The sequence below is a fragment of the Anguilla rostrata genome, chromosome 1 (genome assembly GCF_018555375.3).
Source record: "Anguilla rostrata isolate EN2019 chromosome 1, ASM1855537v3, whole genome shotgun sequence".
Classification (NCBI taxonomy): Eukaryota; Metazoa; Chordata; class Actinopteri; order Anguilliformes; family Anguillidae; genus Anguilla; species Anguilla rostrata.
This window is the reverse complement of record NC_057933.1, coordinates 71,110,166-71,136,998: the sequence shown is the minus strand read 5'-3', so window position 1 is coordinate 71,136,998 and position 26,833 is coordinate 71,110,166. Positions and strand designations below refer to the sequence as shown.

Sequence of the window (26,833 nt, the reverse complement as noted above, 5' to 3'; positions counted from 1 at the left end):
AGTGATCCAAGTGAACACCTGGCCCCAGTGTTTATCATTTTTACATGACACATATTTATCTTTTTATGTGCTGTATTAATGTCTAAGTATTAGCAGATGCAATGTTAGACATGTATTATAGTAAAAAATAAAAAGCAGTATTTCACAGTAATATTCTTACTAGGACATTTTTTTCATAGATATTCCTACTCAGAATGTTCAGCAAATCCATATTCTCGAAGAATCCAAATTAACATTATGAAGTAATCATAAATGCAGAATACAGAAACAGGCCACTGAATTTATGAATGTTGTCGGGCCAGGCCATAGGCACTGTAGCTGTGAAAACAGTTAGCGTGTGTCAAGGGAAGCCTGTGGTTAGCATGAGTCTGCAGAACTCTCGTCTGACTTTCTACATCCGCACCTCACCTCTAAACACTCTCACCTGTGCTGGAGGAAGTGTGTGGCTGTGCTGTCATGAATCTGCAAAACACGGCTGCCGTCTCTTCGTCCTCCTGATCCATCTCTCCTTCGTCCTTTTCTCAGTTACCTGTGTTTTATGTCCCCTTTTCTGTTGCTTTTTTTCCCTCTGCGTAAACTAATCACTGATTGAGGTACACGTGTGTGTCACAGGTGTGAGGTTACGCTAGTGCCTCGACCGTTAGTGTGTGGGCGGCACGCCGTGGTGCACTTCACTCTAGCCTAACCCAGATGCATTCTCGGTTAACCTCAAGCGGTAGGAAGAGTAGGCCTAATTGCTAACATATATGCACCACCGGATGTCTGTACAGTAAAAACAAAAACAAAAAAAAAGGATGGTGGGAATGAAGCACATACTGTTTTGCAGTATTGAAAAAAACTACATAGATTAAAGGCTAGTATGGAATTGTGATTTGTCATTTTTCTTACAGTTTTTCTCTCCATGAAGACTAATCTAATACACTTGTGCAACAGGACCTTTACAAAGTCAGTTTTAAAAAAACTGTTTTACACTACAAAACCAAATGACTGTTCAAAAGGGCTCCTACCCTTTACTACATGACTAAACCTCCACTTCAGAAACACCTGTTAGTAAAAACTCAAAACCAAATTGCAGCTATTAGTGTTTACAGGAAACAGATGTGAGTAAAGGCCACTGGAAAGTAAGTGTTTGTGACTGTGGTTGTGTGTGTCTGTAGCGTGTGGTTTTGTGTGTGTGTGTGTGTGTGTGTGCACTGTGTGCACGTGTGTAGGTGGGTGGGTTTCGGAAAAAATGACTCGGCATTTCCTGTCTCGTTCCCTTCCCTCGCTGGCAGAGCGCACTGCAGTGGCCGGCAGCACTCGGTCTGTTTGCACATCGAGAGGGGGGCCGCAGCGCCGTTGGGCACGAGCACGCCTGTCCGTGAAGCGAATCGGTCAGCTCCGCTCAACTCCCATCATTAAAACACAAAGGCTGGTGAGGTTCAGGCCAGCCCATGCAAGCGCACTCAGAACCGCTGGAAGTGCAGCCGGTTCAGGACCGCCTGCAGCGGAGGAGAGCCGGAGCCGGGTATGTGGAGGGGCTGTGAAACCATTTCCAGATGTGGCAGGTCGGATATGCGGCACATGTAGACGCTCTCCAAAAAAAAAAAACACGCAAACTGGGAGCGATAAATTCCGAAACCCACGGAATGCGTTAGTTCACTGGGAGCAGACGAGAGCCTCTCAAAAAATGGACAATAATGCCTGAACAAATTTTACAGAAGGTGATCGCATCTTTGGCTCAGAGCCCAAACGTTCCAAATCCCTTCACTGGGCGAGGCTGTTGGGATCTCCTCATGCTAAGGGGTCAAAGCTATTGAGGCCCCCCTCCGCCCCCCCACACCCACCATGGAGCCAGAGCAGAGGCGTGCCGGAGGACAGCCATTGGAAAAGGCAGTCTGGGAAAAGGCCTAATGGATGACAGGACTGAAGGAATCTGGGAAATTTTGCACTGGGAGAATCAAATTAGTGGGTATTTAACACAGCATGCAAGGCTTGGAATTTTCCATGTCTCAAACATGCTATTCATGCCATTTAATTATCATAAAATTAAAAGGCTACAATTCACATCAAATAATGTGGCGAACCACACTCGAAAGTTCATTTTGTCATCACATACTTTTCACAGACAGGTATGATTGAATTACTTCTTGTTATAGTCATTTGTGTCTGCAAATCGCTTCACATACAAACAAATATGTGACAGTACATTTGTTTATGCACATACTGCACATCAATAAGTGTATCACGTTTAAATACAGTTCTAAAACTTTGCATAACGTCTGTAGATCAATCAGTCCACTGTTGTCCTTTGTTGTTTCTTTTCAGCAGTCACATCAATTGAATTTGATCACGCCTCCCCTCCCGTTTTTAAAAATCTGTCTGCCAACCAGAAGCCCCCATCTATCTATTGCCTTAGCTAACTGTCTCCCTCCACAGTTCATGCGCTCACTCAATCACCCGCTCACATGTACGCTTGACTGATTCTCCGAGAGAGAAAGAGCTTCATCTTTCGAAATGATTACCAAACTGGACAGGTGAGCAAAACCGATACTATAGTACTACATTTCTGTCTCTCCCTTTCTCTTGTTTTAATGATGCAAGCTTTCGGTCACAAGGTGATGCAAAATAGTATCATTTGTCTAGTTGCAGTCTCTACTGTTAGGTCCATTCAGGATGCTCTAGAAAACTTTCTCTAGTTTCATTCAAAGCTGTGAATGAAAGCGAGACAAGTAAAAGGTTGGTGTGAAACACTGGTCTTTACCAATGCGATAGCAGTGAGATAAATGCATGCCTTATTTATACGATTACTTTCACCAAAGCAATACTGCCATTACAAGTCTAAGGACTCTCATATTATTATTTTTTTAAAAGTCAGAAAACTAGTATAATTATTTTAACTGTTTTAATCCACATTAAATGATTTAGAAATTATTATATATTTTCCCAAACAAGCAAAACATGTGCATTATAGTTAAGTATAAAAATTCACTCAACTTTTCTAGAAAAATCACATACCAGAGTTTCTGTTTAAGCAGTGAAGATTGTGTTTATCCATATTTTGAACGGGCAGATAACAGCCGTATTAGATGCGCGCGTCAAGAAAACAGTGCCACTGTTGCCTGACTGTCCACGTCTGTCAGTGTTCTCTTGACTCAGAAGAAGTTCATTTACCACTATAAGAACATGCGCTGGGCCAAAGGTCGCCATGAGACCTACCTGTGCTTTGTGGTGAAGAGGAGGGACGGCCCGGACTCGCTGTCCTTTGACTTCGGCCACCTGCGCAATCGCGCTGGCTTGCACGTTGAGGTGAGTTCTGAGGAAAAGAGACAGCAGTTTGAAGTGCGACTGCCCTGTGAAAGTGATGGGGGTAAGTTCAGTGGATAGCTAAGACCTCTGGACTTCAGAGCATCAACTTCTCAGCGCCGCTCAAGACAGGGGTCTTTATGCTTAGTGCTTATTCCAGTGATTCTGACTCTTGAAAATAACTTAGATTTCCTACAAACAACTATTTAATCCTTCTCATATGCAAGATTTGTACATGGTGCAAACTGAATTAGATAATTCACCAAAGAATACATTGGCTACGCTTTTGTGTTTTTACTGTAGTTTATAATTTATATTTCAGTGTTTATAATGCATGTCAATGAAAATTCCCAATGTTTCAAGGCTTTACATTCTAGACATGTTTCAACATAATCCCTAAGTAATGTTTTGTTGTAGAAAGCACTACAATGTGTAATCTCTCCTCCATTAATCGTGTACTTGCTCTGGATTTTCTCTCGCTCAGCTTCTTTTCCTAAGCCACTTGGGGGCGCTGTGCCCAGGCCTGTGGGGTTGTGGTCCCGGGGGTGTTCAGCTCTGCTACTCTGTGACATGGTTCTGCTCCTGGTCCCCTTGCTTGGACTGCTCGCGTCGCCTGGCTCAGTTCCTCAGCCAAACCCCAAACCTCAAACTGCGCATCTTCGTCTCTCGCCTGTACTTCTGCGATGCAGAGGACAGTGCCGAGAGGGAAGGGCTGAGGATCCTGAAGAGGGCAGGGGTCCAGCTCTCTGTCATGAGCTACAAAGGTAGGGGTGGACTGGTGTCACTACAGAGTGAAGACTGACATACTCCCCTGTCCAGATTCCCCCTGCAAATATAGATTTATCAAATTACATTTAAGGGTTGCAGTCCTGTTCCCAACACATTGAGCATAAATGGACCACCAGCTGAAGCTGGCAGGAATAATAGTTGGTTTGTTAGTTGAGCAATGATGAAGAAGGATGGTACAGGCAGAGGTCTAACAGGGGAGCACCAATCAACCACACAGATATAATAATTAATGTTAAGCAGCATTCTTCTCACCAATCCAAGATCACATCAACACTGAACTTAATTCCACCTCACTGTACATGCTGTACATCTTGTGTTTCCTGAAACCTAGATATAGGAAATGTACGTTTTTGTTAGTAATTTTCTTTCTGTATATGTATCAATTTGTTCACAATGAAACATTCTTCTCTGTCAGATTATTTCTACTGCTGGCAAACCTTTGTAGCCCGCAGAGAAAGAGGATTCAAAGCCTGGGAAGATCTGCACCGAAACTCGGTCCGACTAGCAAGAAAACTCAACCGTATTCTGCAGGTAATTATACTAAACAATGAAAAGGAATTGGGAGCCAAGCAAGCAACATTTGAAATTACTCATCCCTGACATACTTCCTGTGATAATGAGAGCTAGCTTCCTGTCGTTAATTTTCAAAATACTAGTTTATCAAATGTGTACATTGTCCTGACACTAAATTTAGAGGTGTCACAATAGCAAACCCTCAATGTACTATATATTTAAAGCAGTGGTTCCAATCGCTCTTATTGGAGATCTACCATCCTGTAGGTTTTCACTCCAATCCCAACAAAGCACACCTAATTCAACAACTAGAGATATAGCTGAGCTGCTGATTAGTAGAATTTTGCATGCCAAATTAGGGCTGAAATGAAGATCTCCAGGAACAGGGTTTGCAACCACTGATATAAAGCTTCTGTGCGTTTCGAATTAAGCATGGCACAGACTGTCCTTTAATCCCATATGAGCCATGGGCTGTGTAATGCCATAATCTCTCTCTTTTCACTCAGCCCTGTGAAACTGAAGATTTAAGAGATGCATTTGCACTCCTTGGATTCTGAATCATCAACTTCCTCTCATTCTCCATTTTGATGATCTCCATGAAATAATGGGAATCTCAAGATTGTAACTGTAACACGGTGCTGTCAAAAGTCTGCAATATCCCTGAAACTTGAATTTACTCTCATGTGTAGCATTAATGTCGTTTAATGTACCACTGTATTGATTGCCATTAAAGCAGTGGACTTTACACGGAAAATGTCGTTTCTGTCTCATTTCTCTGGTTACATGCTCTGTCATTTTTACCATCATCTGTTTTACTGTTCTAGAAGAAACAGCGCTGTACATTAAATATACTGTCAAAAAGAGCAAACGAAAAAGTTACCACTTTTGTGCTGTATTTGTCAGTTTCTCATTTCGAAGAGTCTACAAAGTGAGAGTAGCTCTCATTTTCCGTATTAATCTCAGTTGATAACTTATTTGACAATTATTGTAATTATTATATGGGCCGTTGCTCTCTTACGCCACTACAAGATCACGTTACGCACAGCTAGCAATTGGACCACAGTTCGGTGAATTGGACACATACCGCTATTGAATTTAAGTCAACATGGCGACCGAGGTTGAGTACGAGTCGATCTTGTGTGTGAAACCTGACGTTAACGTTTACCGAATCCCACCGCGAGCATCGAACCGTGGGTACAGGTAAAGAAGTGCGATATCCTTACAGAGCACTGCTCATTCACGGTTTGCCGTGGTGTGGGTACTAAATACAGATTCTGCGAAGGGGCTATCGGACCCAACAGTTTGCGAGGTCACTAAGAGGCATGCGTTGCCTACCTAGCTAACTTTTTTATGTCGCTGGTGCATCTTTTGAAAGTTGATATACAGTTAGGAGCCAGTAGTAGACAGACCTGGGTACGTACCCAGTGAATTGGTGGAACTTAGGTCTAGTCAACGCTGTGTAGCTTGCCTTGGTTTCATGCACCTGTCGTGGGAGAGTGGGAAAACGGGAGCGCATCTTCAGTTCATTTAGCATAGCTAACATTAGCTAGGCTCTTCTGCCAGTTCTTAATTATGCTGCCAGTATAAACAAATCCAAGAATGTTCATTTACGCAGGCTACTAACGCAGTTACCTGGCACGGAATGATTGCCACTGTCAAAAAGAGTATTGAGCAGAATACGCATAGTTTCATCAACAGTGATTGCAAGCGAGTGCTGTGTCAGCAGGTCTAGCTAGCTGGGCAACTATAGCTAGGCTGTTTGATGTGAAGACGATAGAAAATGTCATCGTGTCACGAAAATATGCACACTAATTTAGACACGCTTAACGCTCTATCTAGCTAGCAAGCTGTTCGTTAAGATTAATAGCCACGTACAGCAATTATTCTAGCTACTTAGCTTACCTTGGCTATTGCTAACTACTGCAAATTGTTAGATTAATTTGAGCCCAATGTAGTTAAACGAGTACGCCTAACGATTCCTAACATTTTATGGATTTGCATGTGATTAGGGCATCTAATATACTATATAGCCGGCTGGTAGTTGAGCACGACATAGTGTAACGTTAGGTGCCTCACACTAATACGAGAATATTTCAAGAATAGCTCAATGGCATTTTCTCTCATCTCAAAAAATTAAATGCGCATTTGGTACCTTATTTAGCGCCAGCTACAACTGTGAGGCTCGAATGAAAACCCCACCTCAACATTTTGGCCTTTAATCGTTTACATTTTATAACATCGGTTAGCTTGTTCAGAACGTATTAAGACTAGATTATTTGGAATGTCAGTGTTCTAGAACTATGCTGCTTTCAGTTACCAGTTGCGATTGTTACATCAGCATTAGAATGTTCAGTTAAGAAAATTCTAATCACATAATTATGATCTTACATCTTAAAGGGTTAAACCAATTGTGTGGTTCATTTTTCCTTTAGGGCAGCAGATTGGAAGCTGGACACGCCGGATTGGACAGGTCGCATGAGGGTAACTGCAAGGGGTAAAGTGGCATACATCAAACTGGAAGACAAAATATCTGGTGAGGGCAAAAGAGATACAGTGAGCGAGGAGTGATATGTTAGAACCGTCGAGGTGCTCAGTTCGTTTTCATGCAGCGTACTGTTGTCTTTCCTGACCTTTAGGGGAGCTATTTGCTCAGGCACCAGTGGACGAATTTCCTGGAATCTCGGTGGAAACTGTAAGCGACTCGAGCCGTTACTTCGTCCTCCGTATACAGGATGAGAGTGGTGCGTACACAGCATTTAGGAAAAAGGATTTGTTTTTAAAAATATATATAATTTTATCCTGCAACTTAATTGCCCATCTGACTGTGGTCTGTAGATTATTTTCATTCTGACATTCAAAGTAATATTTGGTGAGTACTTAAACTGTTTGTTCAATTTGACCTTTTGACCTCACTGGCAAGGTTAACAAGAACTGATCTGATGAGTGTATGATATTTAAATTGCAAGTAATGTTCAGCCACATAAAATGGGTGGGTTTTGATCGCACCCTTCCCCAGATACAATCAAGCTGTTCTTTCCCACAGGTCGCAGTGCATTCATTGGCGTTGGGTTTGGGGACAGAGGAGATTCTTTTGACTTTAACGTCGCACTGCAGGACCATTTCAAGTATGTCTTTTTTCATATTTATTAATCAATGCAGTGATAGTGTATAGTGCCTAGTTTATTATCTGGACACAAATCTTATATGTGGGTATGAGACAGAATTTAACCTTTTGGTTTTGTCTGAAACACTTAATTATAGGGTTCATTTGACTGTGCATTTTAGTATGTGAATGTTAATTTTTATTATTTATATTAGAATTACAGAAGCTTTAGATTGTATTTTGGTTACATTTGAAAGGAGGTTCAGATTTGGTCCTGTTCAATCAGCTTTTCCATACAATTACAAATGTTCTTTTTGAGTAGACCCAGTATGAAAGCTCTGCTTTAATGGTGTTCATACTCTTTCTCCCCTCAGGTGGGTAAAACAGGATGATGAAATCATGAAGCAGTCTCAGGCTCCTGAAGCACCAAAGTTGGATCTGGGATTTAAAGAGGGACAGACTATCACTCTTAATATTGGGGTAAAACTGTCTCCTTCAGTCCTCGCATTCTCAAGACAAATGTCCTGTGCATTGGTAATACTGAGTAAAGCAGCCACGATTGATTTTAAGTTTTAAAATAACTTTCTTTTTTTGCCTTGATAAATAAAAACACTGCGCAGCATGGTTTAGTGATGGCCCATCTCTTTCACTTAGCAAACCAGGAGGAAGGACAAGCCCCGTCCCCAGGGTGCAGGTGGCTTTGGGCTCCTCCCCCCTCCACCTGGGGGCAAGATAGCCCCGCCCCCTTCATTCTCAGAGATCTCTGATCACAACGAAGAATCTCTCGTGGGAAGCGCAGACACCGGTAACAAATGATTCAATTAATTATTCTTACAACCGCCCACTCTTTGGTGTGATCTTAAGCAGACTGAGCTGACTCATTCTTTCATTTTACATTTCCCGTTCCAGGGTGTTTATTAGAGCTTGATGGTAATAACTCCAATTCTGTGCTGCAGTCACATCCAAGCACTGATCTTTGGGGCGACTTCTCTACTCCTGCAAGGTAACACAGTGCTCTTTTTTTACCACCCTACTTCCTGTAGCTGTGTTTTAATTCCTTGTTTTAGCTCAGTCTATGTTGTGGTCTTTGCTTACTGCTCTTACTGGCTTCACATGCACTCTAAACTTGCATTTTTTGCAGTATATCCATGTAATCTAAACCTCAGTATATTCACAAGCAATCTGCAGAATTCATCATGCATTTTCTTTCAGATGATAGCTTATCAGTTTACTGTTGTTGCTTGTTCTTATGGTGAGCATTATTGTTGAAGGGTGGATTATGCTAAACTGCAATGAATGGAGGTGGCTGAAAGCAGTGTCTGATGACCTCATAATTGCATGCTGCACAGACAGCTGTTTGTTGGAGTTCCTCGCAGTCCACCGAAAGGCAGTAATAAAAGCACTGGAAGAGTTTTCTGAAGTGTAGTAATCAGCTCAAGATTTTCCACATTTTCCATACTTTCTAACCGCAAAAGATTTTGAAGCCGAAATGTAATCATGCTGACAAAGAAATTGAATTAGCCGAGTGTATTTGTCAGCTTGCATTCAAGATAAAAAAAGAAAATTTCAAATCTGCTTCTGCGGGAAGAAACAAGATTTTCTGGTAAGTTCACAGCAAGTTTTGTCAGTCTTTTAGTTCTTTCTGGATAAGGCACGTGTGGGCCGAACAGCACAAGATGGACCTTGTTTGTATGGAGCACTGTGTGTGTCATCACTGTCATAGCACAGAAATGTATTCTTTTTCCTGCCGTAATTTTGTGCATTCATCCTCAACCTGATGTGTTCAGGTTCAGGAGCAAATCCACAACCACTAGAAGGTGGACAAAACATGACCCCCATAAATGTGCCATATAGATGAAGGTGTTTTACCTGGTTTGCAAAAAGTGCTCTTTGAAGTTCCCTTTCTCACTTGGTTTGAAAGGCATGATGGATCCCTGCTTTGATTTGCCCACACCCAAACTTCTGTTGCTGCTTCTGTCGGGTCACACAATGTTTTACTACTGCCATCTGCTGGTCAGTGAGGAACTGCATCTCACAGCTGCTTAGATTTAAACAGGGAGGTGCAAAAGACATTGTGCTGGGGTCTCTGCACGGCTAGATGAGGTCACCTGTCTGTTGTTTTATGCAGGTACTTCTGGTCAGGTCATGGTAGAGTGTAGGCTAGATCCCTACATTTCTATGCTAAGTACTCTCAGAGAAACTGCATTTTGGTGCATTTTTGGAATACACATACTGTCGTAAAAAATGGCCTAATGTCAGTTTGTTTGTTGTGTTTATATTCGTTTTCTCTTTTTCTGCAGTTCACTACCTCCAACAGCTCAGAAGGAATCGTCTTCCTCCACAGACTGGGTTCAGTTTTGAGTCCATTTCCCCTGTAATCCACACCCCCCCCCCCCCCCCCCACATTACAGTGTCTCTGTTTGTTCCCCAGTTATCCATCACCTATTCTCCATTATAGACAATGCCGCACTTGGGCCCCCACCCAGATTAACCTCTGTGACAGCAGCGTATGCATTCCAGAGTGAACAAGTCTGAGAATGGTGAAATGTAAATAATTAAGATTAAGATATTAATTCACACACTAAATATATATCATAATATGAAGTTAATATGTACGCTACAAAATAATTATGATGGTTGCAGTAGATAATCGCAGTAATAATGTGGCATAGTATGTTTATAATTTAATTGCATATAAAGGTAGATAGATGTATATTTTCAGGGCCAATTCATTTAATAGCTCCAGTTTTCTCCCAATTTATCTGCCCTATAATAAGAACACTATCTAATGCACAAAAGTGGATATATTCATGTTTGAGCTTGACTGATGAACATGAATTAGGTCATTGAGCACCTTCTTGTGTAAATTACGTGAAGCACTTTGTTTTCCCTTCTTTTCAGACTAAGCATATTGCTTGAATTGAAGGTCCACGATGCAGAGTTCTCATTCAGAGAATCCCCTTGCCTCATTAACGTTGCGTATTTATGGTGTATGTGTATATTTTCAAATGTGTGTTTGTTTACATGTTCTGTCACTTTCGTCCCTCTGTGTCGCCCTCCAGAGGACAGTGCAAATCATGAATACATGCAAATCAAATCATGTAGTACGGTGTCGTAGGCGTCTCAAGGGAATATATCCTTTTGAGGAAGTTTGTTAGAAGTCAGAGGGTGCGCTTTGACTACGAAGGCAAAATAGGATCCCCGTGAGATTTGAGATTATACAGTAGCTGCACTGGAACGAAAGAATATGGATAATTGCCCATATTTGTTGTGTCAGTCTGTTGAAATCTCTCCCGTTCTGTCACCCCCACTCTGTCTCGTGTCGTTGCTCATGCATACTGTAAGTACTGTATTGAGAAATGTAATGCTGCTAAGAGCACATTGAAGTTGTTTTTGTCTGCATATTGTATGGATCTTGCGAAACAAAGGGAACACAGTATCCCTACAAACTTGAAAAAACTGAAAATAAAAAGGAAAGATTCACTGAAATTGCAAAGGTTTATGATTTGCTTTATATGTTTCTTTGTCATCATAAATGCAGTGAAAAGCATTGGGAAGACATATGAAGGCACGTTCACACGAACCGTGTTGTGGAGAGGTGAAGTGGAATGTGAATATGCCAATAGGACTTTTTGTCTAGAGTGGGATCTCGGATACCAAGTTGTCTCAAAAGAGGTGCTTCTTTAATTTATGTGATTGTTAATATTAATTATTACAAGTTACAAAAGTGCAAACGCAGTCCGGTTTCAGTGACTGGTGTTTTCCAATAAGAGCTGCTCAGCCCATTCAGTTTCCTTGCTTTCTCATGTTTACGTTCCGATGTCTCCAGACTGCCTCCTAGTGTCAGCTCTAGCGTTCTGTCAGTGAGCTCATTGTAATATGCTGCGCAATTTGGCCTATTTTTTCCCCCCGAGAATATTTAGCCCAACCTGCACACAATGTTATTTTGCAGTATTAGAAAGTACATTAAAAAATGATGTCAACAGACAACATAAAAAACAACTTCAGACTTCATAATAGTCAGTGTTAAAAAACATTCAGCTAATTAAAATACAGAGTAATCTTGTTTCCTGTATGAATAAAAACATGCTCTAATATATCATATATCATATATCATTTGTAACCCTAGAGACACAGTCATGAGACTATTTGGAATCTAAAACATGAATATGAATATATAGACATTACATGTCCAAATGTCTTTGTGCAGCAAAGTAGTTAGAAGCATGTCCCTTGGATCAACAGTACAACACGTAAACACTGTTCGTCTCATATGACTCACAGGAGTTTAACAAATACACAGTAACAATGATAATTTGAAACAGATAAATTTCAGAACTGGTTTCCTGGGAAAAAGGTGATGCCTGTGTTTCCTAAATGCATCTGTTTGTGACACATCTACATCTTCCTATGATTTTTCCCTACTCTAGACCCCCCCCCCCCCCCCACCCTCATTGCTTCAGTTGTTGATTTTCCAGGTTTTTGCACGAAGACAGCGTCTTTTGGCTGATCTCTGAAGTCGCTTGGGCCATCCGGATTTCTCTCTGCAAAGTTCCGCTGAGAGTGAACGATCAAGAAGAAGAGATTATTACTCCACACGCATGCTCAAACACACACAAGTGCGCACACACACACACACGGACACACACACATCTGTGTTTTAAATATTTCATTAAGGTCACACAACCTGTGTGCTGACTGCTGACTTGTGTTCAGTGAAAAGGTGGCCTAATGTGCTTCAAGGCGGGAATCTTTCACCTTTGAGTATCTCTTCATGCTGACAGACTGTTCTGACGCATATCTCCTTGTTGATGACGTAGACCCGAGGAATACTGAGGAAAAGAATATGCGCTAGTTAATGCTGCCGTGCATTAACACCAGCTATCTTTGCGCGCTGTAGATTAGTGAACGTTAACTGAGAGGACAAGGCTAATGATGTCATGCGCATGGATGCCTCATGACCAGCATACTTACAATACCAATGATTCAGTGCATACATGACCAGCATTCTACAATACACACTCATTGCTTTTTTTACACCGCAGAATATGTGTTCTGAGACTGAGAGGGAAAAGATACAGTGTGCCTGCTTACCTGTAGAGACAGAGAGAATGAATGCATCTCTTTATGGGGCGATGGACAGAGTACATCCGGGTGCAAGGATATGTCTCTTCTCTACAATCTGAATGACAGGTGGTTCGCAATGTACATAGGCACTGTTACACAGTTTTGCATTTGGATAAATTGAACACACACAAAGCAGGAATCACCCACGGACCGTCCTTTTCTCTCATTTAATTACACTTCATTTTCACAAGTTGCTTTCAATTTTGCAACATTTTTGTAAAGTTCTACTTCTGTATTTGTCAGATCATAACTCACATCAGCAAAAATCAATTGCACAATGTATTTCCTATACACAAAAATATACAAATACTTTTTTTTTTTTTTACCTGAGGAGGGATGGGTGCCTGCGCCCTCATCATTTTCGTCATTTGGAATGAAGGTCACCTCTTATACATGAGAAATGCAACACGTCAAATAGTTACCATTCATAGTCATGGCATGCTATGACTGGAACTTTTTCATAAACATTCAAGTTAATTGAATTACCAGTTTGCTGAGCCCAGACAACAGCAACAAGCACTGGTGAGGAGAAAAAAAAGTTTTTTTTTTTCCACATTTGTGAAAATGAGTGCTCCCAACTCAATGGGGAAACAATGATTCCATGTGTTGTTGTTTGTTTGTACATATTACCTTGGAAACTGCAGAAAAGCACCGCTTTGCGAAAACCGCCCATCCCTGCAGCCTTTCACAGCCAATGTCGTATGCTGGACAAAACTAAATGAACCAAAGTAGAATCATGTCATCCCTCTCCTCCCTCTTCACTTTTAGTGTACGTGGACAATAATCCCAGTTACCTGCACTGTGCATAGACTACTGTGGCTCACATTTTCTCCTTGTTCCCCACTGCTAAAATGTATGTACCGTAAAAATACAGTCCTTAGGTAGTTAGTACACTAGTTAGTGCTCACGCTAGTTAATAATTGTTTTAAAACGCAATCTCAGGTTATGAGAAAAGTCAGTTATTGTATCAAGTATCAGCCACCCTGACGTCCTCCCTCTCCCTCTCCCTCTTTCTGTGTCTGGCAGCAGCCTGTGTAATGTGTCAGTATTAGTTTGGTGTCCAAGGCATGAGTTCACCCCAAAGAATGTGTTTTTCATGTTCTCACTTAATGCCCCTTTCCTCCCTCCCTCCATTCTCTTTCCCTCTCTCCCTCCCTCTCTCTCCCCTCTCTTTCTTTCCTTTTCTCTCTCCCTCTCTCTATTTCTCTCTCTTCCTCTGTCACTTAGCTATTGTACATATTGTTCTTACCCATGTTTCATACATACAGTTGTTTATATATTTTATTTCCTATGCTCACAATGCTTTGACTCTTCCTCCCTGTTGCAGTTCCTCCCTCTTAATGCAGTTTTCTTGCTACAGTTAAAGCATGCTTTTACCTCACATATTTTGTCTAAAAAATATTTCAGTGTTGAACAAGCTTGCATAATTTTAAAACCTGTCCACACCATTCCTTGGTGAAAACGGTATAAATGCACATATGCACATATTTTAGTTCACAATGACTCTCATATACCTTTACTGTTCTCTGCTTCAGATTGTCTGCATATATCTCCGTATTTCTTTATTTCTATCTGTTCTGCAAAAAAAGAAGAATAGACTACTCACAACTTTCTTCTCTTCTGAATCTCTGTTTTATGAATCTTTGTCTGAATCTGTGTCTCTTTACCCCTCCCTACTCTCCTCCCTATCACCCTCCTTCCTTCCTTCCCTCCCTCTCCCCCTCCCTCTCTCTTGCCCCTCTGTCTCTCTTTCTCGATCTCTCTCTCAATCCTGACTGTTTCTCTTGATTCTTTTTCTAGCAAAACAATATACCATTATTTGCAGTGCTCCTCACATGACATTTACATAACATTGTTACATTGAGATTATGTTCATTTAGCAGATGTTCCTATCCAGAGCGACTTGCAAATGTAGGAGAACATGTGCATTCACCTCATTTATATGAACTACTGTATGGACCTGGCAACATTCCCAGACCAGCAAGTGTATATATGTCAGTATTAAAGCACTAATGTACTATGCAGACCAAGAACCAGAATGTTTTATACTTTACAACTTGTTCCAGCACTGAAAGGAATCATGTGTGTGCTTACTTATGATCCATCTCCATATTTATAATGATTCTGAAATGAACTCATAAATGGACTTAGTGTTTATAATTTGTCTCTTGTTTATTGTCTAGGATTTTCACTTGTTTTTAATGTGGTAACCCCTTAATTTATGATTCTGAAATGAATTTATGAATTGCTGATTCTGTGATGGTAAAAGCACTGTGATGGTCCAAGCCCTGACACTATCCACTGGCCAGGGTCAACAGATGTAAATGAGCATTTAACTACATCTTATGCAATAAATTTATTGTGTGCAGTCCCTGTAAAATAAACAAACCCAAAATAATTAGCACCACCAGACACTGCTAATCAGTCACCTGTGGAGACAGATGGAAGGCAGTACACAATCAGAATCACCCACATCTCCATCTCACAGAGAATGACCTGGGGTTGAGCTGGCCTTACGCTCATCAGAATCAAGACAAAGTTCTGGACAAAGAACTCTACAGACCTGTGGGACTGTAGCTGTGTGACTCACAGCACAGAGGGGTGTGTGAGGAACAGGAATGCCATGTCAGACATAAGCAGGGACAAAAACAGACCCAACAAGCAGCATGTGACAATGAACACCGCGACGTTGACCCCAGCATGGTAAAGGCCATCTGTTGACATTTGGTGCTCTCAGTACAGCACTGTTGAATCGGACAGGAGCGACCCCTTTCGGTCATGCTTGTCTGTTGATCTTTATTTATTGAATTTGTTTATGTGACGTTTCCGACGTTGGGTTTTGCGGTCCTCACTTCGAAACCAAATTTCCTTCCGGACAATGAAGTTGAAAGTTGAAGGCTGTGAGCTCACATCGCACTGCTTCTGCGCTACGGCACGATCGCAGCTGCAGGCTGAGTCATAGCGCATAGCCACCACAAGACAATTAGCGTAAGATGGATTTTCCCCAGCGCTGGCATCAAACCAGCCCCACAAACCAGCCCCACATCTAATTTCAATTTAATGACATATCCTCAGACAAGTCCCTGCCCTAATTTACTTTTCCGCTCTTGGGCCTGTTCCCACTCAAAGCCGGATTCAGAGCCAACATCCTTCCCAGTCTGTCTTGAACTGTTTTTCAGCATTTACATTTACAGACCCAATCTGAATATAATTCCCATTCTGGAAGAAAGAGAAGAGGAAAGGGAGTTGAAGGGAGAGAGTGGAACTAGAGAGGTGGAAATAGAGGAAGAGAACGATCACAAACAGGGACTGGTTATGAGCAAAGGAAGACAGAAGGTGAGAAATAGAAAGAGAAAAGCTGATGAGGGAGACACACAAAATGACATGAAAGGAAGAAAACAATTTGTTCTGCAGAGTGACGGACCGGGGATACGCCACTGTTAAACCTGTGCCTATGGATACAGCCCCTACATGTCATTCCTAATGTTGAAATTTTTCTCTGTAGTGTGTGTTGTATTGGAGATACAGGATAATTCTTCTCTAATGCAGTTTGATTAAGGGACTGCACTCCCAGTAGGGAGGTATTGATCTGTCCTGGCCAGAACAACATGAGAAATTATAAAAATAGGACTAACCGCCATCTCTGGTGGAACTGAAGATGCCAAAGCTGCTTTTCATCAATCTGGTGAAATTTTTATTGAATCAAATTTTGCACCTAATTTCCATCCATCCATCCATGATCTATACCCACTTATCTTGAGCAGGGTCGCGGGGGGTGCTGGAGCCTATCCCAGTGTGCATTGGGCAGGAATACACCCTGGACAGGCCGTCAATCTATCGCACACACCATTCACTCACACACTCTTACCTATGGGCAATTTAGGGTCTTCAATCGGCCTACCTGCATGTCTTTGGACTGTGGGAGGAAACCAGAGTACCCAATGGAAACCCACGCAGACACAGGGAGAACATGCAAACTCCTCACAGAAAGGCCCCAAGCTGAGATTCGAACCCACAACCTCCTTGCTGTGAGCCGACAGTGCTACCGACTTCACCACCGTGCCGCCTGCACCTAATTTAATTTGGAAAATATTTCTTAAATTACTGGTTGAACATTTTGCCCTCAATCACAGATCGTAGCCTGGTATGGCAGATTGTTAATGGTTCTATTCAATAATATTCAGAATTGTTGTAAATTGTCTGAAAAGAGTAAAAGAGTAACTCTGAAGGTGTATAAAATCAAAGTAATGACCTACAGGCACACACATTTATATGTCCAGACTTATTTTGCCAGCTTAATCTGATTGGCCTGTTTGGACAAATCCATTAATTCCACTTCAGAACCTGTGGATTGTGACATAGGCAGTACGGTACATTGAAAATTATTAGTTCAGGTTGAACAGGAATGCAGAATTTAAGTTAAAGATGCAGAATAACATTACAGTAATGAGCACTCATTTTCATTATGCAAAACACTGAACTCTTGAAGTTCATTGTGCTCAGTCCATCACAAAATCAGCTGCACGAGGTCTTACAGCTGTAGTAATTGTACAAAAATTATGTATTACCCATTGTTTAACACCTTTTTGGTTTATCCAGTTTTATAAATTATTGTGAAATACTGGGAACATGAGAAGAAATCATAATAATTGTTAGTAATTATTCTAATTCTATTATATTAGAATATTCTTCTTCTGTAATTATACTGAAATTACTGTTTTGATATCAATTATGCATTTAATTTAATAGCAATTATGCTGTAGCTAAATTGATTAGTGTAGCATTATAAGATTAGCCTACTAATGCCAGCTAATTCAGTTAAGTAGTTTGCCGAGTCATGCAGTGAATAGAGAAGCCTCCCTGTGTTGTCATGTATTGCACTGCATATCACATTTTATTTTGTGTTAAGAGCGATGGAAAAATGGACTTAACTGGCGGGGAAAGTGCGAATGAGAGAAGAGCCGTTTTAAGTCTTTGGTGCCGGAGGGCAACGGCCACCAGAGGGCGCCCTCTATTTACATACTAAAAAGAATCTAGCGAACGAGGCTAATGGAAACTTCATAGTATGATTTGTTCCGGTCGCCAGTTTATGCTGTGCATTTTAACCATAACTATGCAGACACACAAACAGACACATTCGTACCCACATTCTCTCATGCTCAGGATAAACTGATAGTTTGATTTGTTCCAGTTGCCAGTATATCCTGCGCGTTTTAATAATTTATGTATCCGCACGTCGCACACGCGTTGACACAAACTGTCATTAATACCCACATTCTCTCATGCACCGGCAGAAGAGCCGAACAAGTTGCAATGGTAGCAATTATGCATGCAAATAAATAAATCTGATGACATTTTGAGCGATGGAGACCCCGGGTGAACTAGCACACGCTGTGACTTGTCACTCCTGCCCTGTCTGCCAAACCAGGGGACGGGGATATAAAGGAATGCTGCCAGCTAGAGTTAGGCGATAGTCGGCCAGTGAAATAAATCACTTTCAATTGCAAAGCTGCTGCCTCCAAGAAAAATCACTGAATGAGCCAACTAACTTTCTTGGATGATTGTGTTTACATGGTTCTGTTGTGGGAATAATTTGAGCATTCCAGGATATCAACCTGCTGAAAATTCCATATTGAGTCAGCCAAAGCCAGACAAGTTGGTTTAAGCTGTGTTTTGAGACAAACCAACTGTTCACTGACAGACCAGCCTGTAGTCAGCCAGTCAACAAGTTTGACCACCAGCTTACTCAGCCTTTACATAGCATTTACATTACATCCATTTATATAACTGGATATATACTGAAGCAATGCAGGTTAAGTACCATGCTCTAGGGTACAACGTCAGTGCCCTACCCAGGAATTGAACCTGTGACCTTTCGTTCCTTGCCCATTAACTACACCTCCACAGACCAGCTATGACCAGCTAGAAGTGACAAAAACACAGCTTAAACTGTCCCAGTTTAGAATCCCAGCTGGTCTTAGCTGGAATTTTCTGTCGGGCAGTCATTGAAACAAAAGAAAAGAAGAAACATAACTGTGAAAAATAAAAAAAACAAATACTGTACTTGTATGTTAAATACTCTGGGGGATGAGGTACATCTCACACCGCATTTTATTTTTTTACTTTCCAAGTTACACTAATGGAAGGCTGGCAGACACGAGTTGTATTTGATATGTTGTTGATGTTCTCTCACACGCCACTCTCCTCTCAGTGTTGCATATATTATATCCCTGTTGCGCAGAATAAAAAATATCATATAGCCACGGTGGTGCTAAGCAAGCTGGAAAATAATTACAGGGGGACCTTGGATGGTGATTGTTTGGAGCTTCTGCTGTGAAACATGGTACGTTCACACCCACTCACGGACGGAGAAAAGAAATAACGGGGGGATAAGGGAGGAATGCTAGCCCATAAACGCAGGATCATTTCTAGACTTGTTTATTAGGGGAAATGGTAACCTGCCCCCTCCTTTTCTCCTTCTGTTTCTCCTTCAACCTTCCCTAACACCCATAAAAGAAATCTCTACACCGGACTGTTGATTCACCCCCTTGAGTCCTTCACTCAAGTACACATGCAGTACATACATGCACACACTCAAATGCAAAATTCATGTCATATGAAATGTCACACCATGTCATACCACACCATGTCATACCTTCATTTCACTGCGTGTCCACTGGTCTGTGTCCTCTGTCTTGCTCTTTCCAGTTACACCACTTTCATCTCCACAGTTTGTCTGGTGATTCCCTTCATTTTTGGGCTTTGAAATGCTCCTGCTTGGATTCATGACCAAGTCAGTTTCTTTGTCTAGCAGCAGGCAATTGCATTTTCTTGCATTTGTTTCACTTCGTCAGATGATAATCTTGGGCAGTTCCGTTTGGTGCCCACACTTCGCTCTTGCAATCACTCTGATACAAGTGAATTTTGGTCTCATCTGTCCACAAGACCTTTTTCCACAGCTCTACTGGTTCTTTTAGATACATCTTAGAACACTGTATGCTGGCCTTCCTGTTTTTGCAGCTAACTAGTGGTTTGCATCTTGTGGTGTAGCCTCTGTAGTTATGTTTGTAAAGTCTTCTGGAAACATTAATCACTGATACATCCATGCCTGCCTCCTGAAGACTGTTTCTGATCTGTCAGACAGGTGTTTGGGGTTTTTTCCTTCATTATGATGAGAATTCTTCAGTCATCAACTGTAGAGGTCTTCCTTGGCCTACCAGGACCTTTGCAATTATAGAGCTCACCAGTGTTATCTTCATTCTTAAAAATATTCCAAACAGTTGATTTTGGCAAGCCTAAAGCCAATAAGAGACTCCGGATGCAATCAAAAGCCTAGAATCAACCAAATATACTAAAAGTTCTCTTAAACCTGCACTAAGGAAGCAATAGAAACAGATCAAGAAAAAATATGTTTATGCAGTATGGGAAATGAGAGAGTGGGAAAATAAAATAAGGGACCACTCTTTTCTTTTGTGGAAAGTGTAAAAATATGTATGTCCTCAGTGAGAAGTCATTTTCTTAATACACCAGGCAGAGATGCTTGTATACGCTTGATAAAATGAATGGGATGATTATTGTAGGTTTAATATCGCATGCACAATGTGGGAAAATAAAGTAAGGGATCACTCGCTTTTCTTGTGGAAAGTGTAAAAGTATGTATGTCCTCATTGTGATGTCATTTTCTTAATACATCCAAGACAACTGTACACACATGCCAGGTCACAGTGCAACTGAAACAAATCCGAAAGCATAACCTGGTTTCCAAAGAGATGTCATTTCAGATAAGCGCACTGAATTTTAGGAAAGAGATGAACGCTGCATTGATATGAGTGTCAAGTGCTTTCTTGTCTTGGGAGGCCTGAATTGAAAAGGAGAAAGCACAACATTTTTATTTTTGGATTGGCGCTGCCCTTAATCTCCAGTTCTCAGAAGCAATGCACTTCGAAAGCAAGCCCTCGGTGAAAGACAAAAGCGCCTGTCCAGCAGGCGGAGATGCTTGTATACACTCGGGGAAAGCAAATGGGAAGATTATTATAGGTTTAATATCACATGCATGCACAATGTGTTTGGGCCGGTAGCCATGGCTACAATAGCAGGGATTTGGGAGCGTGTGCGTGAATGGGGTCTGTGCGTATGTGCTGAACCAGCAGACCGCCTGGTGGTTTTTGCACGACGATAGGGTGGGAGAGATAGAATAGAAGGTGATGAAGTGCCGGGGTGTAAATAGACAGAGTGAAGTTATTTTTAAATCCATCTGGAGGGGACCTCACCAGAGGTAAGCCTGGGAGGGCCCAAAGTTGTCCTCTTTGGTACAGCACCACGTCCAGTCTGCCCCCACCTAGTGCCTGGCCAAGTCTCAGTGGTGTGTTGGTCAGTGTCAATGTATTGAGCTTATTTTGTTATTACCTCTATTACATTACCTCAAATTCTAAAAGTTCAACTCCACTCTCTCTGGTGTTACATAATTCCGGTTTTCATTTAAATTTATGGCCTTTTTCAGCTGAGACTAGGCAAGTCAATATGATATCGTGATGTCTGTTCTAAATATAAGTTTCTCAAGGACCAAAAAGGTTACGCAGGTGGAAAGACATATCAGTTTTATTGACACTTTGAATAAACATACAGTATGTAATAAACTTTGTGGTGCCTGGTAATATATACATCTCTAGTTTTCACGCACTGTAGTTAACAACTAACTGAGCTATTTAAAAAATATATATCTATATATACATACAAATAAAAATAAAAGAGCAAACAGTGTAAATTGCATTGTGTTCTGAAATTTCCAGAATGTGTTCCATCACCTCGTTAATAGACATAAACATAGACGTGTACAAAATAGTATTATATTTCATTGCACAAGTGAAATCAGACGTTGCTACATTTTGTGACTCCCACACTCCTCCCTCTTCTTCATTTGGACTCTGTTTTCTCCTCCCCCCCTTCTCTTTTTTACTTGTTTATTGACTGCGCCCCCCCCCCCTTATCTCTCCCGTCTGCTTTCCCTTTCCTTCTCCCCCCCCATAACCCCTCCCTCGCTTATTTTCCTGGCTTCCTGCTCTGCTTCCCTCATCCGTCTCTTTTCCTCTTTTTCTGTTTCCAGAAGCCAGGCTCCGCCTAGGTACCCCAAGACCTCGTCGGCCGCCGCCCGCTGCTTCGGATCTGGGTTCAGAACCTGCCGGAACAGGGCGAGGGCCAGCGGGCTGAAGACCGAAAACTGGGGGATGGGAGGGTTTAGTTCTGGAGCCTCATGACTCTTCCTCTCCTCCAGCCTCATGATTTCCTCACTTTTTCCCTTAACTTCCTTCCTCTCTGTCCTCTCCCCCTGATTTCTGCGACTCATCCTCTCCTCTCTGTCTGCCTCCCTGTCAAACCACTTCTTGTATTTCCTGTATCCCGGGTCGTCAGCGGTGGTCTCCTCCCAAGGGAAGCAGGACGTCAACATGCAGTAGATTAGGATCCCCAGGGCCCAGCTGTCTATGCTGGGCTCCACTGACATCCAGAGGACCTTCTTCCCTTCCTTCTTCTCTACCTTCTTCCTGTCCTCTATCGTTCCTCCCGTTTGCCGCATGTCCTCCGAGCCTTCGCTCCCCGGCTCTCCCTCAGCGTCCTTCCCTTTGGCCTCCACCCTCTCCTTGGCCGCCTCCACCTCCGGGACGCAGAACGGCGAGTCGTACCACACCGCCCGTACCCGGGTTCCCTGGGGCCTGGCCAGCCCAAAGTCGCCCAGTTTGACCCAACGGCAGGCCTTGTCACACAGGAAGATGTTCTCCGGCTTGATGTCTCGATGGACGAACCCCAGGGAGTGGAGGTGGGAGATGGCGCCGCTCAACTGGGACACAACCCGCTGCACGCACTCCTCCCCCATCGCCATCTGGACACACAGTGACAGAGTGGCATCAGGGACAGGGACATCCCATTTTATTACATTCAAACACACTGTACATGGGGAAGGTAGGTCTCGTTGCATCTCAGAATTAGGGAAGTTGCCTTAAAGAGTGAGAAAGTCTTTTAACGCTGTACAGGCTCGGTCCGGGGGACCTTGGTGGGTATGCCACTCAAAATCAATTCTGTTTGAAGAGCCAAATTAATTATTCAGACGAGGTCTTTGGAAATGTATAACTGCAACTATAAAAAGGCTGTAAAAACTGTAAAAAGGCTGAGAAATCCACAAATGTCAGCTTCCAATCAGGGAATATCACATTTCCATTTTATACAGGACACGTGGGATCCCCACTTAGTGCACCATGGGATTAGAAGTCTTTCTGGTGAAGTGAGGCTGAAATATACTGACCTTTCCAACAATCACTTCAAACAGGTCCCCATACAGGCCAGCCTGCTGAGCAAAGACGTAGTATGAGGGCGTGGAATAGAAAATTCCCAAAGCTCTGGTGAGAGATGGATGAGTGCAAAAACTAAGAGACAGGTTGTATTCACGCAGGAAGGAGGCGAGGGAGGTCGATCCACGAGGGAAGAATTTCAGGGCCATGGGAGTGCCTGAAAAAGAGGCCACAGCCCTTATGATAATGAAATATACTGCAGTACTTTGACAATATGTGGACGTTTTTGAAACGTAATGATAATGTATTTCACATGTATTTTAAAATATATTAAAATGTTTGAAAGCAGCAATAATTTGCACGTTTGCCCATGTATTATGAAGTCTTGCAATGTATAAGCAATGCATTTGATTTTGATATATTTCCAGTATATTGCATTTCTGTAAGGGTTAATACACACTGAAAGTCCTCATCTCTTTAACACCAGCTTTTAAGCTGTAGGAAGGGGTGGGGGGGGGGGGCTGGGGGTGGGGTGGAGATATACTGACGTGCGCTGACCTCTCTTTCTGTGAACTGCCAGCATCACCTTGCCGTATGACCCCTGGCCCAGCAGCTTGACAAGCCGAAAGTGGTCCGAGGTCTTCAGTGATGGAAGTGACTGTGCTGTCAGATAGCACAGCTCCTCCAGCTGCTGTGTAGCTGCCTGACAGGAACAGAGTGAACCGGGCTTGAGCGTCACTTCGATAACCACTGTTACTGCCTACGTGACCATCGTTGCTACCAAGCTTTGTATATGCAATGAATATGAATGAATAATTAACTGAAGACTAATTCAGTTACTGCACCCCTGTCTCTCTGTGGAGTGGTTATGTACTTGTACGTGTAAATGAATCCTTTTGGTATCTGAGGCTAATGCCAAAAAGGACTGAACCAAAAACAAGTTTGTACTCAGTCCAATACCAAAAAAAATGGAAGACTTTTTTCAAGTCATGTAAAACACCTCAGCTTGTTATAAGTAAATTTGACATGTTATCATTGCCGACAGTCTCCACATGAGACAATCGAGGGAATTATACAACTGTCACAGCAAAATAGTCACAGGAGAATACGTAAGTTGCAAACTTATAACCCTTTATTTGAGTGCATCCACAACAGTAACAATGTACAATCGTACATTTGGCCTTGAAAATATTCCTTATGAATCTTTCTCTGATTTGATTGCTTAGCCATAATATTTTAGATGCCTGTCAACAAATATGGCTTCAGCCGTTATGAAACGCCATAACTCTAGTTATGAAATTTTAATTTAATTTGCAGAGCATCTCATGTGACAACAGGTCATGGTGTGGTCAGGGACAGTAGCAGCTATATTTTACTGTGGTAAGACCTCTGGAATTTACAACGAGGTGAAAGCAACTTTTGGAATCTTTATTCCAGCATTGATTAATGCCTTACTTCCCCTTGCACCACAACTATTCAAATAAAGTATGTGTATTTAAGCTAGAGGATTCAATGAATTCAGTAAGGAGAGGTTTAAGGTGTTAATAAATCAGGGGATGCAAGTTTACTTCTTGGAATGAGACAAAGCAGCTTGAAAAGTATGTAAATGTTTCTCAACACTGGCTCTGAGACTGCACTAATTATGCCTTTTTATTACAAATGAGCTGTTCATTAATTGTTCTTGTTTATCTGTTAAGTGCTGGGTTGTGGATAGAACAGCCTTTTAACAGTTATTGTCAGTTTGGGGCCCTTCAACAAACTAGCGATACAGGTTGGAATCTATTTTCATTTAATGTCCACTTCAAATGAATACCATTACATTGCATTACATTTATTTGATAGACACTTTTATCCAAAGCGACGTACAAAAAGTGCATACAAACTGCTTCTCTCCACATGTAGTACATGGGAAAGAACAATCCTTTTACATTACAATCAGAGAAGATATTTAAAAGAAAATATTTTTTTTAATAATGAAGGAAAACCCACAATATTACTGTATCATGAACAAAGCATTTTAACAATCAGCTGGTCATGAGAGGTTCTGGTCATGGTATTCTTGAGGAGAATGGTTTTATCTGAGCCCCCATATATTGAAAAAAAAAAAATTTGAACAGTTACATAATAACAAACGGCATGTGTTTTACACTACTTGAACAGCTTGTTGTTTGGAATGCAACTGACATTCAAAATATTCCAGAAACCCATGGTGATTATTAGTTAATACAACTAATGAAATAGTTAATACAATATTTGCCATTAGATCCCCTGACTATGCAGTCACTATCAAACTCTGCAACTGGTCACAGTAATATGTTAAAGGCAAGAGGATTGCAGAACTATTAACTATTAACTATAGCACCCCTCTATTCTTTTCAGGATTAGCAGTAAAAATGCAGATTACTGTGATGACAACACAAACTGTACTCTATAACCCAAACCGTACGTACTATAATGTTAAAATATCCCCTTTACCTTCCCATATTACTTAAAAATAAATCAATAAACATTGTATAGTTTTATATGTAAAGTTTACTTACTGTCATTGTGGATTTTTTCTCAGATTGGAACTTCTGTTTCAGTTTGAGTGTTTCTCTGTCTTTATTCCTGTGTGCATTGGTTTGTGAACTATTATTTTATATTGTATGTCTCCTCGTGCTCACTAAGCCTTATCTGCTCTTTATTTTGCCATTGAACGCCTGCCTAGTGACACAGATATTTCACAAGCATATACCCCTTTCACCGTGCTTGCATGCAGGTACAGCTTTATATGTCAGACTGAGCAATACCTCCCTCTCCCCGTTGCTCCGATACTTTAATAGTATCAGCCTCTCCCCCTCCCTCACCCATTCACACTCTCTTTCTGTCCATCCAAAATCCTACTGCTTGTTCTCCCCACAAATATGCGTGTACGCTTGCTGTAAAACATCTGAAGCTCTTTATTTACCCCCTGTGTGTACCCCCTTCCTTTTGCTGAGTGTCAGTGTTAATGTTCCAAAATGCTCAATCTGTCACTGTTGCCATTAACCCATGTCATTCCGTGTCTCACCTCTCCCTAATACCCATCTCTCCTTGTCTACATTTCTCCCGCCCCCCGTCCCTCGCTCTCCCACTCGCTCCAACTCAGTAAATTCTTTCCACAGAGTAGGATTCCGTTTCAATCAACTGGAATCCAGGATTCACTGTGTCTAAACGAGCTAACAAGCTGTCTTCCACTCAGTGCTTCACATAGTAGTTTTTTCTCAAATTCTCAAATTACAGCCACGGGTTCTCGCCCTCTGGCCTCCCTCTTTACCCCCCTCCCTTCTTCTCTATCACTTACTCCAGACCTGTACTGTCTGCAAGTGACAAAGATAACAGCTGAAACATTACTGCATGAAATAGCTTAATGCCGCAATCCATGCACTCTCTGCTCATCTGCCAAATCAGTGTTCTTCTCTCTGCCAGCTATCGCTCCCTCCAAACTTTCTTCAATTCCGCTGACCTCTCCCCCTTAATTCTCCCTGTGCAGATAGGTGTCCCCTGTTACAACTATTAGGGATTTAACTCCAGCTAGGATTTCTTATGTAACAAAAACACTTGCTATTATCACTACCGTAGACTCTCAGGTTACCACAGCTGCCCAGTCCATGGTGCCAGTATCTATGTTGCTTTTGTTGTGACAACCTCTGAATAGTCAGCCTGGAAAGGAAACATAGCTCTATTGAATTATATGTCATGCATGCCTTTGAAGAAT

General features: G+C 41.8%; 4 protein-coding genes and 1 long non-coding RNA gene across 8 annotated transcripts; 2 read left to right on the top strand and 3 right to left on the bottom strand.

Moving 5' to 3' along the window:
- Window positions 1-1,998: 1,998 nt before the first annotated feature.
- On the bottom strand, window positions 1,999-6,186 carry LOC135241053 (uncharacterized). Its single transcript, XR_010325871.1, has 4 exons — window positions 6,009-6,186; window positions 3,745-4,111; window positions 3,199-3,295; window positions 1,999-2,690 (listed from the first exon to the last, which is right to left on the bottom strand). It is a non-coding gene; the product is annotated as an uncharacterized LOC135241053 (long non-coding RNA).
- aicda (activation-induced cytidine deaminase) lies at window positions 2,426-5,341 on the top strand. The gene is made up of 5 exons (XM_064310876.1): window positions 2,426-2,516; window positions 3,123-3,288; window positions 3,770-4,049; window positions 4,490-4,605; window positions 5,094-5,341. Exons 1-5 carry the CDS (start codon window positions 2,497-2,499, stop codon window positions 5,142-5,144), a joined length of 633 nt encoding a protein of 210 aa, XP_064166946.1. The 5' UTR covers window positions 2,426-2,496; the 3' UTR covers window positions 5,145-5,341.
- Window positions 5,620-11,179, top strand: LOC135240715 (adaptin ear-binding coat-associated protein 1-like). 3 transcript variants are annotated; one of them, XM_064310595.1, is made up of 8 exons: window positions 5,620-5,787; window positions 7,020-7,120; window positions 7,224-7,328; window positions 7,631-7,712; window positions 8,065-8,170; window positions 8,345-8,495; window positions 8,600-8,693; window positions 9,991-11,179. In XM_064310595.1, exons 1-8 carry the CDS (start codon window positions 5,693-5,695, stop codon window positions 10,049-10,051), a joined length of 795 nt encoding a protein of 264 aa, XP_064166665.1. In that variant the 5' UTR covers window positions 5,620-5,692; the 3' UTR covers window positions 10,052-11,179. The 3 variants fall into 3 exon arrangements, with proteins under 3 accessions (XP_064166665.1, XP_064166674.1, XP_064166682.1); XM_064310604.1 differs by lacking the exon at window positions 5,620-5,787 and adding an exon at window positions 5,879-6,000; XM_064310612.1 differs by lacking the exon at window positions 5,620-5,787 and adding an exon at window positions 6,743-6,762.
- Window positions 11,180-11,184: 5 nt separating this feature from the next.
- Window positions 11,185-14,503, bottom strand: mfap5 (microfibril associated protein 5). 2 transcript variants are annotated; one of them, XM_064311039.1, is made up of 7 exons: window positions 14,424-14,503; window positions 13,448-13,531; window positions 13,304-13,336; window positions 13,144-13,203; window positions 12,785-12,872; window positions 12,449-12,522; window positions 11,185-12,247 (listed from the first exon to the last, which is right to left on the bottom strand). In XM_064311039.1, the coding sequence occupies exons 2-7, from the start codon at window positions 13,488-13,490 to the stop codon at window positions 12,150-12,152; spliced, it is 396 nt and encodes a 131-aa protein (XP_064167109.1). In that variant the 5' UTR covers window positions 13,491-13,531; window positions 14,424-14,503; the 3' UTR covers window positions 11,185-12,149. The 2 variants fall into 2 exon arrangements, with proteins under 2 accessions (XP_064167109.1, XP_064167116.1); XM_064311046.1 differs by having other exon boundaries at window positions 14,332-14,472.
- A 6,896-nt stretch (window positions 14,504-21,399) lies between these two features.
- sbk3 (SH3 domain binding kinase family, member 3) lies at window positions 21,400-26,136 on the bottom strand. Its single transcript, XM_064310277.1, has 4 exons — window positions 25,638-26,136; window positions 23,656-23,800; window positions 23,112-23,314; window positions 21,400-22,691 (listed from the first exon to the last, which is right to left on the bottom strand). The coding sequence occupies exons 1-4, from the start codon at window positions 25,641-25,643 to the stop codon at window positions 21,801-21,803; spliced, it is 1,245 nt and encodes a 414-aa protein (XP_064166347.1). The 5' UTR covers window positions 25,644-26,136; the 3' UTR covers window positions 21,400-21,800.
- Window positions 26,137-26,833: the final 697 nt, after the last annotated feature.